A 16,360-nucleotide genomic window follows, 5' to 3' on the forward strand; every position below is an offset into this window, starting at 1 on the left:
GAATGTTACCATTTATCTCACCGCCCATGCAAGGCCGTGGAGGCACGGGAAAGATTTCCGTACAAGTGGGGACTATGGTTCCTTGATCTGGACCATTGAACTTACGGGCCTCACTTTGGATGGCGGATGCCAAAATACTCCGGATTGGAAGATCCTGGCCATCCGGTCCTCAGTCCTTTTTATTGTCTGTCAATGACATCAATTTTGGGTAGCCCGCGAGATACCAAAAATATCTCGCGTTTGCGACCCTCGCAACCAAAAATATCTAACGCTATTGTAGTCTCTACACCCCACACAAATATCTTCATCTCACGCTTTTTCCGAAACCCCAAATCCCCGATCCGATCCCGATACGTTCCGATACGTTACGTTACACAAAAGCTCCTTCCGCACCGCCTCTCTCTCCTAAAAACTCCCTATCTGTCGAAAAATCTCATTCTTGCCATCGAAACCCGAAACAAGAGAAGATGAGAGGAGGAGATGAAGAAGACGGTCGCACATGCAGCTATGTCCTCGCCACCACATCCGAAGAAGACCCGCACGTGATGGAATGGGAAACCGGCCTCCCATCGTCCGATGACTTGATGCCCCTATCTCAGCCGTTGATCCCACCCGAGCTCGCCTCCGCCTTCTGCATCTCACCCGAACCCTCCCGCACGGTGATTGATGTCACCCGTGCGTCCCATAGCACTCTCTCCTCCCTCTGCAACCGTCAGATGTCTTCCATCCCATCCAACGGCTTCCAATCCTTCCCCTCTTTTGAAGACAGGGACGACGTTGAGGATTCTGCGAGAGACGGCATGGATTCCGGAAAAGGGCGAAAATTCGACTCCGGCGGCGAGGAGCCGGATGACGATCAGTCCGCCCGGGCGCTGAAACGGCCGCGGCTAGTGTGGACCCCGCAGCTACACAAGCGGTTCATCGACGTCGTGGCCCACCTCGGGATCAAGAACGCGGTCCCGAAGACGATCATGCAGCTGATGAACGTTGAAGGGCTGACGCGGGAGAACGTTGCAAGCCACCTTCAGAAGTACAGGCAGTACCTGAAGCGAATGCATGGATTGTCGTCGAGCGAGGGCCCGTCGTCGTCCGATCAGCTGTTCAATTCCACGCCTGTTCCGCACGAGCCTGGTGACTGGCCGGGCCCGACCCCAATGCCAAACATGTCGCCTTACCTGCATATGCCGGTCCTCGGTGTGCCCCATGAGGGAAATGGGAACAGACACCTGGCCCCGATGCCCATGAACAATCCGGGCCACGCCGCAGCAGCCTATTATGGGTTCGAATCTCAACATTATAATCTCTTCAACGAGCAGCGGAGGGATTGGGTGGGGAATTAGTTTGGATAGATAGCGTCATATCGTTGTGTTTCGCCAGGCGATAAATAAATGGAATTCTTGGGATTCATGCCATTATGATGCTGGCCAAGATGTAAGTGACTCTGTATGGAACTTCTAGAGCTCCGATACTGTTATTCTTTGTAATCTTACTTTGTGGATTTATAATACACATTATAGTGAGATCGATTAGTGGAAATTGCTTCCTTTTTTTCAATTCAAAATCTTAGGGCCTGTTTGGACACATACTCGAAAGCAGTGTTTGACACCTAAACAGTGTTTTGAGCCAAACCCCAGTTAGTGTTTGTGTGTTTGGATGCAATTTCGCACACCCTGTCTCATAGCCCACTTCGCAAAATAGGTGCTAAAAAGCTGACTCGACGGGTTGGTTTTTGTTGAGTCGACAGCAAAAAGCAGGCGTGAAAACCCCCTTTGGTGGATTTGTGTCCAAATGGGCCCTTAATGGTGCACTCTTGTATCTACATGGAAGGACATATATGATCTTTGATCCTGGATATGCATCATAATTCCCTCCAGTCTTGAGTCTGTATAAGTGGAGACCATGGTTGTATGACCCACGGTGTCGATTTAATGGACCAAATCATAGAAAGGCCATGTCCTGAAAATCTCCCAGATTTGATATGCCGTAAACCTTACATAGGTGGCTCGGAATAGATGGTTAAGTAAAAAAAAATAGCAATGTTCCACTTTGGAAGGGGAAAAAAGAGGCAAGGATTGGATGCTTCCAGTTTTTGAGATTGTTGGGGTATGGTCTATCTACGTTCTCATCATGGTCTCGATCACTGAACCATAGGCCCCTTTGGTGCAGAGTACAGACTCTAGGACAGAGGATGCTCTGCATATCTTTGGGTCAAGGATCATATAAATTTCCTTTACATCAATTCAACTTAGCTTCCCCCCCTGTCTGTCTTTGCATTTAGGAGTTGTTTGGGTATAAACTCAATAACTAAATATAGAAAAAAGTAATGAAAATCTAACCATAACTAATTGATCAGAAGGGGGGAAAAAAAATCAAATGATAACTTCTCATGTTGCAGAAAATCAAATAAGAGGCAGAACTCTGTAAGGTACGCTTAGAACCGATGATTGCAGTCTTCAACATAGTAAAACTAGAATTTATACATAATTTCAGCGTGGTTTCATGATTGAAGGGGGACAGACATTAATGATTTTTCTGATATGCAACAATCCCAACATAAAGTACCTCATATCAAGTCACACAATTTGCAGATTGGTGAAATACCCAAGTTATTTTTCTGCAGAATTGCTGCTTGTAGTTAGCATTGGTTTGTTAGAGATTATCTGGAAGGAGCAAAATTTCAAACTGAGTGTTGTATTAGTATGCTGTGAATTGTCATCCTATGATATTAAAATTATATAATTTAATTGTTACATTGTGGTAGATTTTCGAGTTATGTTGCCCGATGTAGAAGGTTTTGGGTAAATTGCATGAGATGGTAACTCTTTGGTTGATTGGTTCTCGTTGGGCCTCTAGTTCTGCTAGTGTATGTATACGAATGCCTTCACAGATATCAGACACCAATTCAAAGATGATAAGCACTTTTTTGGAATTTGATGCTATGCTTATGCAGTCTCAAGGACTCAATTAGGAGTACTAACCAGTGGGCTCTTTATTTAGAAGGCGTTTAAAGGTTTCTTTGACCTCACATCTAGTAATGCAGGCGCATTTTCACACCGGGCTCAAGTGGGGTGGCTTGTGAGATGTGGGGGCACACTCGGGGTGGGCAGCCCGTGTGAGGCGAGACCCATGTGATGTGGGGCCCACGAGGGGGGTTCGGCTGAGGACCTAACCCATGGGAAGTGGGGCCTTGGCTATGAGATAAAGGGATTGATTTTCCATGCTCTATCAGTTCGAGCTTTTAGAGCGAGTGTTTAGTTGTCCTGCATCATCTAGTTGCTTGGGGGTGATTGGGGATGAAACAAAAAGAAGAGGCTATGAGTTAATTGGGTTCATCAGCTGATTGAGTTTGGAAACTTAATTTAGAGTTTAGCTCCATTCCGTGTTGCACCCTTCCAGCATCAGAGTATTTTAAGAAATGGTGTGGGTAAAATTAAGATTTAGGATGACTTTCTCCTGATTGGCAGGTAAAATGGATTTGGATGAGGCAGAAGTTAAGGCTCCGAGGTGAAGGATTGTGGATTGTTTTACTCCTTTAGTACTCTGTTAAAGCCATTAGACGGGCTTCTTCCAAAGATTTGGAGCTGTATACTTCAGACGAGACCTGTTGCTTTTATGAAATCTTGCGATTTCTTTTAGACATGTTTTCATGGAAACCAATGAGTTGCCTGACTCACTGGTCAAAGGCGGTGCATCTAGAGAGCCACTTCTCACTGACTTTAAGCCAACTACCAAGGTCTGTTTCCTTTGCATTCCATTTCATTAAAACATCACTTAGAAAAAAAAGAAGAAGAAGAAATTCGTAGGAGCTGTTCAATTTCCACATCATTGCTCACATGATTTGCATGTCTTTCTTCTTCTCATGCACAAATTCTGTGCCCGGAAGGCCCAATCTTATTTACTCTTTCTTTGACTTATGTATGGATCCTTCACTCTTTATTGGAGCATCCCAAGAAGATATAGAATAAATAGTATCTATCTCGAAGGACATCTCATGTTTCTCACTTGCCCACAGCTCCACATGGTTCATAGAGTGTTTCTTGCTCACTTTGCTTTTGCAGCTAGCCATTCAAGTAATTAAAGTGCAAGAACCTTGGAGTGTTGACTCTTTGAAGGACATCTAGTTTGCCTGGGTGAAAAGGTTCGATATCATCTTATTTGTGAAGCAATACACTCACAAATTGTCAACTGCACTTATTACAAGGTTCTTAGCCTGTTAGAGGCATAAATTGCATCCTTGGAAAAACTTGAAGTTTCTGGAGCAGATGCATATTCTTGGTGTGTTTTATACCAAGGGCTGACCTTATTGGATTGTAGCTCCACTGATTTTCTTATTGTGCGCTGTCTTTTTTGATAAATGACAACTTCATTGAAAGCCAACTTATATTGGTATGCTCTATTTTTATTTTATTTTTAAATTTTTAAAATTTAAAATTTTTTAATATCTGTTTTCTCGTTACATATCATTTCTATATCCAACGCCTCCAGGAAAAGGTTTCCAGGTGTGCTGAGGTCTGGTGTCTTAACTCCCACTGACTGGTGCATGCATTATCTTTGCATGGGCACCTCATATATAGTTATGAAATAGTTCCTAGTGTTTTTGGCTCCTCAAGAAAGTTGTCTTGAATAAATTGTTACCCATAAAAAAGTGCATACCATGCACTCTCCTCTAGTAAATCTTTACTAATCAAAGAAGAATGTACTGTCTCCTCCAAAACATCCTTCAATCTGTGACTTCCTAACTGATCAAGGCACAGGTTTGAGGAATGACTCCCCTGTTCGTTTCTGCCAAAGTCAGGTACATCCATGCATTCGTCACTTAAGACTTGAGAGTCTGTGATCGTTATGTGGGCACCCAGCTGGGTGTGCATGTTTGTTGCCTCACTCCCATTGTAAAGGAGTTGTGCTGGTCACTCAGTTTATGAGATGGTCTTCTTGGGACCATTTGAATTGTCGACTCTAACAAGGTGGAATCTAGAGCTCTTCAATGAGGCCTTTAAATTTTTTACTTCTATCCTGGGCTCTTTTCTTGTGGAAGGCGAATCCCATAGCGCCATCAAGCTTCCATGACAGATACACAACTTTGTCTTCTTTCTTTTATTATTAGGGACATTCATTCCTTTTGTTCTTTCTTAAATATATCCTTTTCTGAAGTTCCAAGAGAGGCGAGTGAGGTTGCAGATTCAGTTGCTTAGTAAGGGGTGACGAGATGGTTCCTTGTGATTGGTGCTGCTTTGCCTCTCCTTTAATTTTTCATTTCTTTTTGCTTTTAATAAAATTTACCTCTAATAAAAAAGAGGGAATTAACTGTTAGAACCCCTTGTGGCTGTTAAGCAGGCTGGTTGGACCTTTGGCACTAGATTTTTTTTTTTTTTTTTGGAGGGATGCCTTTGGCACTAAAATTAGAATTGGAGTTTGAATGAGGCACCTATACATCCGATATTACCATTTTGAAGATTCGCGTGCACTATGACTTCTTCCTATAGAGAATGATGTTTAGTTGGTGCATGTATTCTTTCTGCTACTTATTGATTATATTTAGTACCGATTGATTTTGAATGTGTTACTTTTCTCCAGGAATCAGTAAAGCATCTTGAACTTGTAATCATAATGCTGACAGTGATTTGATAGATTGCAATTAAATCTCAAAATAATCTGTGGGTTGTCCTCTCAATTTCTTTTTATAGGTTTGGCTGGTCAAAGATGTCAGAATAATCGAGAGTTATGGAAGGGGTTAGTGATCGGCCCCTGTGGTGGCCTACTTTTAGAAGAAGCTTAAGGAAGGAAGAGAAGGATTTGTTAAGAATTCTGGCTCAGATGGAAGGGGTAAAGCTTAACCAGGAAGGTTGGGGCAGAACAGTCTGGAAATGGGCAAAATATGGGAGATTCTCAGTCGGATCTTTTTTATAAGATTTTGCAAGAAGAGCATAGGTGGAGAAGGGGGAGTGGGCATCATCAGCTTGGTTATTGGATGTGAAGGCACTGACTGCCTAGAGTTGTCACATTTGGATGGTCAGCGAACAGAAAATAATCATCAGTGCATGTTGTATATGCCAAAGAAATGAGGATGATCTCTTTATTCATTGCTCTTTTGCATCAGCTACATGGGGCTGGTGCTTGCATCAATTCAGCATGGTGTGGTTGATGCTGGAATTGATGGCTTTGGTCCTTGAGGCATGGAAGGGTGATAGTACTGAAGGAAAGGGAGAAAGCTGTCAAATCCATTTTTGCTAGCAGTGCCATGGTGAATTTGGAAGGAAGAAACAACAGAAAGTAAGGCGATTGATAAGGTTTACGTCTTATGTAGTCTTTTGGGAAATGTCTCTAGAGGAGTTTGTGGCTGTTGTTCCTACGCTGCAAGAGTCCTCTTGTAATGTAGGTTTGGGAGCATGCTCTCTCCAGCATGTATTTTTTGACATTTTGGGGTTTCTTCTCAATACAAAGTGCTTTAATGATAGAAAAAAAAGTTCATCATCATCATCATCTAAGCATAATCCTGACTAACTGGGGTTGGCTACATGAATCTTGTTCAGCCATTCCACTCTATCGAGGGCCATAACTTCAGCTAGACCATAGGTCATTAAGCCTTTACTTACTACCTCCACCCAATTCCTTTTGGGCTGTTTCCTGGCCCTTGTAGAGCCATCAAAACCAACAAATGATAGAAAGAAGTTGGTTCGCAGTCGAGTTGTTTTCTTCTTTTTTCCTAGTACTGTCTTTAGATGATCCTTGCAATTTGGGTGAAATACCATTGGAACTAAGCACCTAGGTGGACTGCCTTCAGAAGCCTTTTCGTCAAGGTACTCAACTGTCCAAATTAGAACTGAAGATCACCCTCACGGTTAAAAATGAAATGGGTTATTCTTCAGTACTTGTGAGTAAATTCCATTTATCCATAGAGGATGGAACTGCATAGTTTTACCTATAGGTTAAAGCATTTTCTTTGCCCATGTATGTGGAGAAGCTAATGGTACTGCATATACCCTTGCCAATGAGGGTGTTGCAAGGACAACTATTTTTGAAGCCGACTTGTTTCCCCTCTTTTTCTGTATCTTTTGCCCTCTTTTCATGAAGTTCCTAAGAAGAAAAATTAGAAAAAAAAAACACTGAATCTACATTAATATTAGAGCTATCTAATAAGATTTCTCTCAAAATTTTCTTAGTTAAATACTTCCAAGTTTAATTCAACACCATTTGTGGTTATTGAGGACAAGTTAGCTCCAGTTTTCCCATTGGACTCCCCTTCTCATGGGGGTAGTCGTTGGGGAGTTGGTAGCGATTAAGCATGTTGAGTATTTTGTAGGAAATGAAAATATCAAATATTTTGTTATGCTGTTTCCATGTCTGGAGACTTAGATCTGACCTCTGAAAAATCAAATCTTTTCTATCTGTTTGGATGTCCGCCTTATATCCTGTGTGAGTGTTGATCCAAGGCCTTTTTACAAGGCTCCATTTGGAATTCTGCCACAAAGCACCAACAAAATCAGATGGTGATTGGACAGAACGCACCTGCGTCGTTGGCATGCCAAATCTGCCCAAAATGGCCCTTATGATGTAGACTGGAAAATTTTCTCCTACTTTCTAAGGCCATTGGAAAATGATGAAGTCCCTTTGAATGAGAAAGATTAATGGATCCAGGCCATTTGATCATCCAATCAATGTCCAATATGGCCAATTGTGTGAGCATACCCATTTAAGGCTTCAGATTGCATATTGGACCAAAATCATGCCCATCCAAGGGCTCAAGCTACAGATCAAGCCTATCTAAGCATCCAGATTGCAGATCTGGACCATCCAAATGTCCAGATTAAAGATATGGACCAAGTTCAAGGGTCAACAACTCTTGATTGATCTGATTTAGGATCTGAATCAGATGAAGGGTCCAATTACAGATCTGGACCAAATCAATGGTCCGACTGGACGGTGGGACCTAGAGTTCCAATCAAATGGCCCATCCAATGGACAGGTTGACCAGTGGGGCCCACATGGTTGATCAGACGTCTTTTTAGAAGCTTATACAAAAGAACCATAAAGGGATTTTAAAAATAATAATTATTAATTATTATTTTTATTTTTAATTTGTACGAAACTGTATAGCCCATATGCACATCTTGTTGTATAAACCCTCCCTCCTTGCAGTTAATGGCGTAAGGACTAGAGTTTCAGTATTATTTGGACCTTCCTCTTTAGTTCCTTATTTGGTTAGTTTTTATGACATTTTGAGATAATTGAGGCATGTTTAACATGTGGGCAAATAGGATAAACTATTTTCTTCTTTCATGTTAAGTGGAACTTAGCATTATGACTATATAAAGCCACATGCAGGAACTCTTTGGAAGGATCACATGCTATTGATGCCACCACATTAGTGGTAGTACCGAGCCTCCATCGGGCATTGAGACCCATGAGAAGAGAATCCATTGTTGAATCTGAACCGCATACATTTTGTGGGTTACCTTCCCAAGTCATCCTGATTGGACCAATCTAACCACTCAATCGGTAGCCCACAAAATGGACAGTTGAGATCATTTATATACAATTATGTCCAATCAACAATTTCAGCCATTTATTTGTTGGAGATCATCATGGCTTGCTTATGTTTCTAAAGAATCTCTTTTTATGAAACAATCTCACCAGCACCTCCACCTCCACCACCACCACCACCACCATCATCTTAGCCTCATCCTAATTAATTGAGATCGGCTATGAATCCCGTTCCGCGATTCCACTCTATCAAGGGCCATACCTTCAGTTAGACCATGGGTCATCAAGTCTTTTCTTACCATCTCCATCCACATCCTTCATGGCCTTCACTTTGTCCTTTTACAGCCTTAAACAATCTCCCCAAAGATGAATATAAAAAAGATGGGCATCGTACTGATGGAACCAATCATCCAATCAGGGTGATTTTTGCATGGCAGCCCATGAAATGTATGCCGGACCTCGACCAGGCTGGATTGGTTGATTGGATTGTTTTGAGGGTCCCGATGGAGTTGATACCATCACCATCGTGGTGGCATGGATGCCATGTGATCATATTCCCCCCTTGGAATATGATGCATGGTAATTTTCAATTGAATATATTTAGTTTTCTGCATGGAATCTAACCTAAGGGGAGTTATTCTTATAGAAACTAGTGGTGGGATGCCTCTAGAACCCTTTGGTGTGACTCCTTGGGGTTTTCATTGTGGTGTGATTCCACATACTTACTCTTTTTTCCCTTTGTTTGTTCGATCTTTTGTTGCAAGTGAATTGATCTTTAATTTTGTGGCATGAACTTTTGAAGGTTTTGATCTTATAATTGATAGGCAATCTAATCCATCAGAGATGTTTCAGTTGTTCTATTGGGCAAGCGATCTCTCAGGAGGTAAGGCCATAAACAGGTTGGATTTGGGTTATCAGAGTCGATTCATGTCCGATCTGATCAGACAAAGACTGTACATGGGTCCAAGATGGGGACTTAACCCAATTACAAAAGTTAGCTGACTGAACCCAACCTAGAAAGGGGGAAGAGAATTGTTTGGCTGCAGTTCTAATGATGTTGGATAACATTTTGGAGAGGAATATCGGGTTGCTGCGTTAATTGGTGTATCTGATCCTGTTTTGTCTGTTTTGTTGCTTTCCTTTTTTCTTTTCTAGTAAGAAATTTCAGGGTTGTCTTAAAACCTCATGCTTAGAAAACCTTCCATTAATAATCATAGCGTGGATTTGAATTAGTAAACAAAGTCGACAACGAACAATGAGAAAATCCCGAGGAACATTTGTTGCTACAGTGCACATTCTTCTCCTTGTTTATACAGTTATACTGGTGCCAGATTATTCAAATACATAAAAGCCAGTGACCATCACTTATTTTCTAATTTCAGGAATTGGGTGTGAACCTTTCCCTCCATTTTCTGCTCGAAAGTGTGTCGAATGTAATCTATGTACTTAAAGTTTCTGTACATTCTCGGCCGATGATGGTCATCCACCATTTGATCCAGCAGCCCAATTTCCATCTCTGGATCTGGAAGCAGAAATGCTGCTAGAGACATTCTTGCCTTTGTCGCATTTGTGACAGCCCTGTGCTCGATGCTTTTGTACATTCCATTGCTCCAAGCCTGTAAGAACCCAAGAGGGTAAACTGCAATTAATGGTGTCTTATGCATTTAAACTTGCAATAAACTTGACTGAGAAAACATATTGTTTTCAAAAAACAAAAAATAAATAAATCTGTGTATCACTTCTAGGAGCTTGAGAAATGTTAATGTAGATCCATGTATTTTCTCAGCAAGGTTTCATGTATGGAGAGTGAGACGTGTTTTCATGTTCATATCTCTGGTTATGCAGACCATCTGAACATACCAAAAGATCACATCTTTGTCACTGTTATGATGCGAATGTGCCTAGATACAGGAACAGGTATATGACACTGGCATGAGAGATATGACGTGTTAATGTTGCAAATCGAGATCAAGCATGGCTGGGACTATGTGTTGAAGTTACACATGAACGTACAGAGGGGGCACATGAAGGTAAAACATGTCTGTTTCCGCAGACCGACTGAATGCACAGAGATGGGAATAGCAAGTTACAAAATTGGGACCCACCTCTGATGTTTACTGGAAAAGCTTCCACACAATGATGCTCAGGTGTGGATTAAGCTCGATTACATAATTACAGAGACATGGGCGGTACAAGCAGTAAACCAAGACATGGATGAGACTGTATCATAAATCACATAATGCATAGTTACAAATTTATATTGCACAATGAGGATGGGTATTTATAAACTTATGTTGTATGACTTCTATCATGCATTACATAATTACATCTAAACACTTTAAGATATTTACAAAAGGGTGCCGCTCTGCACTTATAGGTCTCAAGTGTTTCTATGCATTTTCAAATGGCCTGACATGAAGTGCCGACATGGGCATGGTGACAGTCAATAAGTCTCTTGTTATCAAAATTTGTAAGCTTTTCTTAGCTGAAAAGCTATTCGTTACAGGCAGATAAGATATTATATGTGTGATATGAAGCTAAGCATATAATATTTTTTGATCAATTAACAAAATTTTATTAAAAAGCCCAAAAGGAAAAAATAAAAAAGGGAAAACAATCTCTAATACAACTGAAGGACAAAGGACACCTTCCTTAAGCAAATGATATCTTTGTGGAAGGCACATTGAATCCCTGGTTGTTCAAGTTGACACCATACGTGTGCGGAAAAGATTTATGTCACTTGTTTATTTTATTATTATTATTTTTTTGCATGGGTTCTAGGGCCTAGGGGAGTGCGGAGCCCTTTTTTTGTAGAGAAAGCTTGAAAGGTCTCAAATAATTTCTAATGTTCTTATGAGGAACTGTGTGATCATTGGATGGTGTGTGTAGTATCCTCAGTCCCTGAGTTTGTAAAAGAGGGTCGTTGATGTGGTGCTCTATGCCTCTATCTTTGGATGGACCATGGCCCTGAAAACTTCCCAGAGTGGAAGAACTAAACATCTAATCTTTGGTCTTTTCTCCCTGGAATGAGGCTCAGCGCTAGAAGCTCCGGAGTTACCCCAAGAAACAGAAGAAGCGTAAAGAAGACAGAGTTCTCTATTTCATGTTTAGAATTAGTACATGAGAGTGGAATTTATAGACTTCTCAAGTCCTTATTGGAGATCTCTAGGATTCTATCTGGGAGAGTGTCCTCTTAAATCTATAAGAATATTGTCATGTTTATCAAGGAGATATCTAGATTATCTAGGAGGATTCTACCAAAATACAAGAACTTCCAACATCTAAAGTTGTTTTATCACCTGCTAGAGTTTTTTTTTTAGTGCCAATTTTGATGTGACTTTGGTTCAGATCTATGACAATTAGTGATTATTGAGATTACAAAACCAACGATGTGTGTTCTAATTTCTATATTGAAGAAAGAAAAAGGGATGGTTGTGTCTCAATACCTCCATAACGTCTCCAATGTTCACTACTAGTGCGTTTGGAACTGGTTTGACAGGAACCCAATGACCCTTATGCTGAATTTGGAGTCCAACAATTTCATCATCTTGCAGAAGAATGGTTATAGAACTGCCATCTGAATGTGGGCTCACACCTAGAACTAGATCAGGCCTGCTGCAAGTAGGGTAGTAGTTCACACGAATACCTTGCTTCATCTCCCCATGCAGTCCTAGCAGACTGCCTTTATCCATGTTCATCATCATGGATAGATTAGCAAGGAGCTCCTCTGCCACCCTATTCACTTCACTTGAGTACACATCAACTGCCTCCCTGTTGATAAATATGAAACAAAAATAAAAGAATATTGAGAAAATTGCTAAAATTTTAGTCCATTGTGTTATAGAACTTTGCTCCCAAAACTCATTGGTCGTAGAATTACTTTCATGGGTTGGGAGCTTGGAAAGTATTTGGGTGGAAAATACTTTCCAAGAAAATGACATTTTCCCTTGATTAGGAGTTATCGTTTTGGTGGAAAACATTTTCCAAGAAAGTTCTTTCAAAGAGAAAGTCCTAAAACATTTTCCCAGCCCTCCTCCTGTTTTCTTCTTCTTCTTATTATTTTTACATTTTGTTATTTTCATAGAGAAAGTTCTTCTTTCTTTTTAAAATCAATCAGTAAGGATCATCCTAAGTTTTCTCAGAACTCCCTAGTTTGAAATTACCAGATATTTCCAGCAACTAGTAGAGAGGAACTGAGGAGACGTACACGAAATCTGCTATGGTGGTTGGCCAGTAATTCATCTTCCTAATCTTGGCTGGTTGTGTCATTAAAAATCTCATGTCGCCCCAATCCAATTTCTGCTGTTCTGAGACTACGAAGGCTTGCCCATATCCTTGACGATCATTTTCTGCCATTGAGTATTTCTTTTTTTCTTCCAATGGAAGTTGGAAAAATCCAGCTGCAGCATTCTTCATTTCTGTAGCACCTCTTCTTCCATCCCATGATTTATTATCTGCACAAGTGTTTTCAATTTGGATCAAGTCAATATAAGAAACTATATAAAGTTTGCAGGAGGCTGCCTGTCCCCCCCAATCTCAGTGGGGCCCATTATATCAATCTGGAAGAACTTTGGCCTTGAGCATTCACAGTGGGGCCCATTATATCAATAATCTGGATCACCAGATCAATGGCTCTTTACTCAGCCATCTATTTTCTGGACACCATTGTTAGGATGGTCCCACTGAGGAGTTTTTGGGGCCCGAGACCTGACCTGCGGGGCCCATCACATTGAGGGAATTTTAGCATGTGAGCCATCAACTGTGGGGCCATCACATCGATGATTTAGACCACCTAACCATGGTTCTCAGTTCTCACATGTACAAAATGACATGAGGTTGTAGATCTATCTCCTAGTTGACTTGGTCGAGTTTTGAGTTTTGCATCACTGATTTTTAGCACTATGTTGTACAGATATAATAAGCGTGCGGTGTGCCGTGCAGGCAGGCGGGGGTGCAGGTATCCTTGATACAGATATCGGGAAATAGGAAAGGTCAGTGTTAGTACACAGAGAAGAAGTATATGCTCATACCTGAAAGAAACCCCACTCCTTGCAAGCCAGATCCAGCTTTCTTCCTTCATCTTTGTTTCTACTCAACAGCAATGAGAAATCTATGATAGGGATATCAGATGAGAGGGTGGAAAGCTCTGCATCATTGGGCCTATCAACATGCTCTCTTATGTATCTATCAGGAACAGACTGTGAGTCCTTCCTCACAACCTCTTGAACACTATCTACAGGCAGAGATTTTCCCCAACCCAATACATTATCTTTTTGCAATCCTCCATCAAAAACCTTTGAACCCATATCTTTGTACTGAACAATCTTAGTGCTGAGATGTTATTATAGTTTCATACAAGCACAAAGATGAACTTGATATGTGATTAAGCAAAGATATGTTTTGATTGCAAGGAATCTTTCTCTTCATCAGTCAGTGATACCCTTGAGAAGCTGTTTGGTTTGCTTCATTCTTTTACTTGATGGCTTGTCATAATAAACAAAGTAGATACCAATTTAATTATCTGGGCTTGTTTTATTTTCTGCTTGGATGATTTTGGAAACTCCAAGGGAATTAGTTTATTATGTTTATGCCATTAAGAAACAGACAGCTATTGGGATTCCAAGACAAGTAATGATCGAACGGTTTGACTTTCTTTTATTATTATTATTATGAGTTCTTAAGAAATTCCTTTAGGGGTGTGTTTGGATACAAGGAATCCAAGTTGTGGATATAGAAATTGTAATGATTTATTCTACCTTTACTGTAGAAACTAGGATTCCACAATTACGGGTCGGGTCCAAATACATGTGGAAATTGCATTTCATTAGACAAAAAGTCATCTTGTATCTTATGCCAGGGTGAATAAGTGTAATGATTATTTTGTGGAATATCTAATGCAGAGACATTTTCACACTGGGCTTGAGTGGAGTCACCTGTAGGATACAGGGGCACACTCGGGGTGGGTGACCCATGCAATTTGGGGCCCACGAATGGGGTTTGGCCGAGATCTTAACCCATGAGATGTGGGGCCTAGGCTATGAGATAAAGGGATTAATTCGCCATACTCTAATGGTTCGAGCTTTTAGAGTAAGTGATTAATTGTCTTGCATCAAATTGGTATCAGAGCGGGAGATCTCGTGTTTGAAAATAAATGATAACATGCCAGACACCATTTCTTTTCAACGTGTTGGGTATTAATGATCCAATGGCTCAGATTTACTTTCAACATTCGTCAGGAGTAGAAGCATGAATGCCCAAGAGGACAAAGAGTTATGGATTTGGCATGACTTGCATACCTCTACAGTTGAGTAGAATCTTTCTCACACTTTCCATAATGTAGAAAATGCTTTAACATGCAGGTCAAAGTTATTAACATGGGTGAACTTATTCACCAAATGGTAAATGTTGTTCAACAGTATGTGTAGGATACACCTTGTCACGGGATGCCCTAAAAATCAGGCCTATAAAATGTTAGGTGTACCACGCCATAGAAAATAATTGATATCCACCCGAAAACTTTTAAATTCATGTGGTGGTCCATATGATGGTTAGATCAACTTTGTTTTGGTGCGTTCCACTTTCTTAGTAGGGCAATCCCTACAGACACAAACCTGAAGAGGTGGGTGTGTGGATAAAGAGAAGAGATCACCATCTACTCAAAAATACCCTTTGAATACATCAATTTTTTTTTCTAATTTTTTTTTTCTTTTCTAAAATTTAAATAAATTTGATATTAGTGAAGAAAAGTGTTCTTATAATATATTTGATGGCTTTATGTAAATGAAAGAAACCTTAAGACTGTAATCCTATTTGAAATAAGAAACTTTTCTAAAATAATAAAAATTACCAATTTTATTTATTTATTTATTATTTTTTATTTTAATCCCAACCAAAATGAGTAAAAGCCTTTGAATGACTAAAATAAGGACTTAAGGTGGTACTTATTAAAAATAATAACTTTTAACTCTAAACACTAATTTGACATTTAAAATAATTGAATTTTGTAAAGCCATTTGAGGCTGATGACAAATTAGATCATTCGTCAGGGTGTTGAGCTCATCAATAGCTTTCCGAAGTATACTATACACGGCAAATGGATAACTAATTCCAAAGTTATGGCCACTGGGAACTATATATAGTACGTGTTTAGTCTGTTTTTACCCAATCAGGGCCCACCCAACCCCAATTTGTATGATCCTAACCCTCTATAGAGTCTTCCTCTACCTTTTTTTTTTTTTGTTAGCTTGTTAGTACTCCCAACTGTCAGTTCACACTTCATTGTTAGCCACCCCCACTAGAAATCGATACCAAGACCTCAGTTTTGAAACGAGGTATCTTTCACTCAGTCTACCACCTGCGCTATGGGTCAGGGTGTAGAGTTGTCCTCTACCTATTCCACATCAAATCCATAGTCTCCAGAACATCAAATCCATAGTCTCCAAATGCAAAGTTGTAGGAAAAAAAAAGTAAAAAAGCTTATGCAGACATTACAGAATATCCGAACCTCATCACTTTTTAACTTTTTATTTTTTATTTTTACACATGCACACACACTCCACACACTCACGCAGTAGTAGGATTTCACCACCTATGGATAATGGATACTCCAACCCTTGACTGGGTGTTGAAACTCCTGAGAGTCTACCACCGGAGCAAGAGTAAAGATCCAAACTTCATCTATCACTTTTAACTGGACATAAAGAGTGAAGTCTGTTATGAACAACCACACGTGCCAGTATAGTGGAGTTGTGAGAGCTCCAAACTTTAGATGAGTCGGGACCCAACTATTTAGATCTTTTAGCCATAGTGAAAGACCATTTGAATCCTAGGCTCAAGTGGACCACATCACATGAAACGGAAGAAATTGAATGCAACCCAA

General features: G+C 40.4%; 1 protein-coding gene and 1 pseudogene across 3 annotated transcripts; one reads left to right on the forward strand and one right to left on the reverse strand.

Annotated features, from left to right (window-relative positions):
- The first annotated feature begins 297 nt into the window (after positions 1–297).
- Positions 298–14,139, forward strand: LOC131243776 (transcription factor PCL1-like). Of its 3 annotated transcripts, XM_058243348.1 has the most exons (4): positions 298–1,431; positions 3,465–3,733; positions 4,059–4,138; positions 13,423–14,139. In XM_058243348.1, the coding sequence occupies exon 1, from the start codon at positions 468–470 to the stop codon at positions 1,338–1,340; it is 873 nt and encodes a 290-aa protein (XP_058099331.1). In that variant the 5' UTR covers positions 298–467; the 3' UTR covers positions 1,341–1,431; positions 3,465–3,733; positions 4,059–4,138; positions 13,423–14,139. The 3 variants fall into 3 exon arrangements, with proteins under 3 accessions (XP_058099331.1, XP_058099330.1, XP_058099329.1); XM_058243347.1 differs by having other exon boundaries at positions 3,465–4,138; XM_058243346.1 differs by lacking the exons at positions 3,465–3,733; positions 4,059–4,138.
- LOC131243775 (protein SRG1-like) lies at positions 9,791–13,787 on the reverse strand (annotated as a pseudogene).
- Positions 14,140–16,360: the final 2,221 nt, after the last annotated feature.

The sequence above is a fragment of the Magnolia sinica genome, chromosome 4, assembly GCF_029962835.1.
Source record: "Magnolia sinica isolate HGM2019 chromosome 4, MsV1, whole genome shotgun sequence".
NCBI classification, from domain to species: Eukaryota; Viridiplantae; Streptophyta; class Magnoliopsida; order Magnoliales; family Magnoliaceae; genus Magnolia; species Magnolia sinica.

Bases quoted from the DNA above. Each gene is read 5' to 3' on its own strand.
- LOC131243776 (XM_058243347.1), top strand. From the start codon at position 468: ATGAGAGGAGGAGATGAAGAAGACGGTCGCACATGCAGCTATGTCCTC.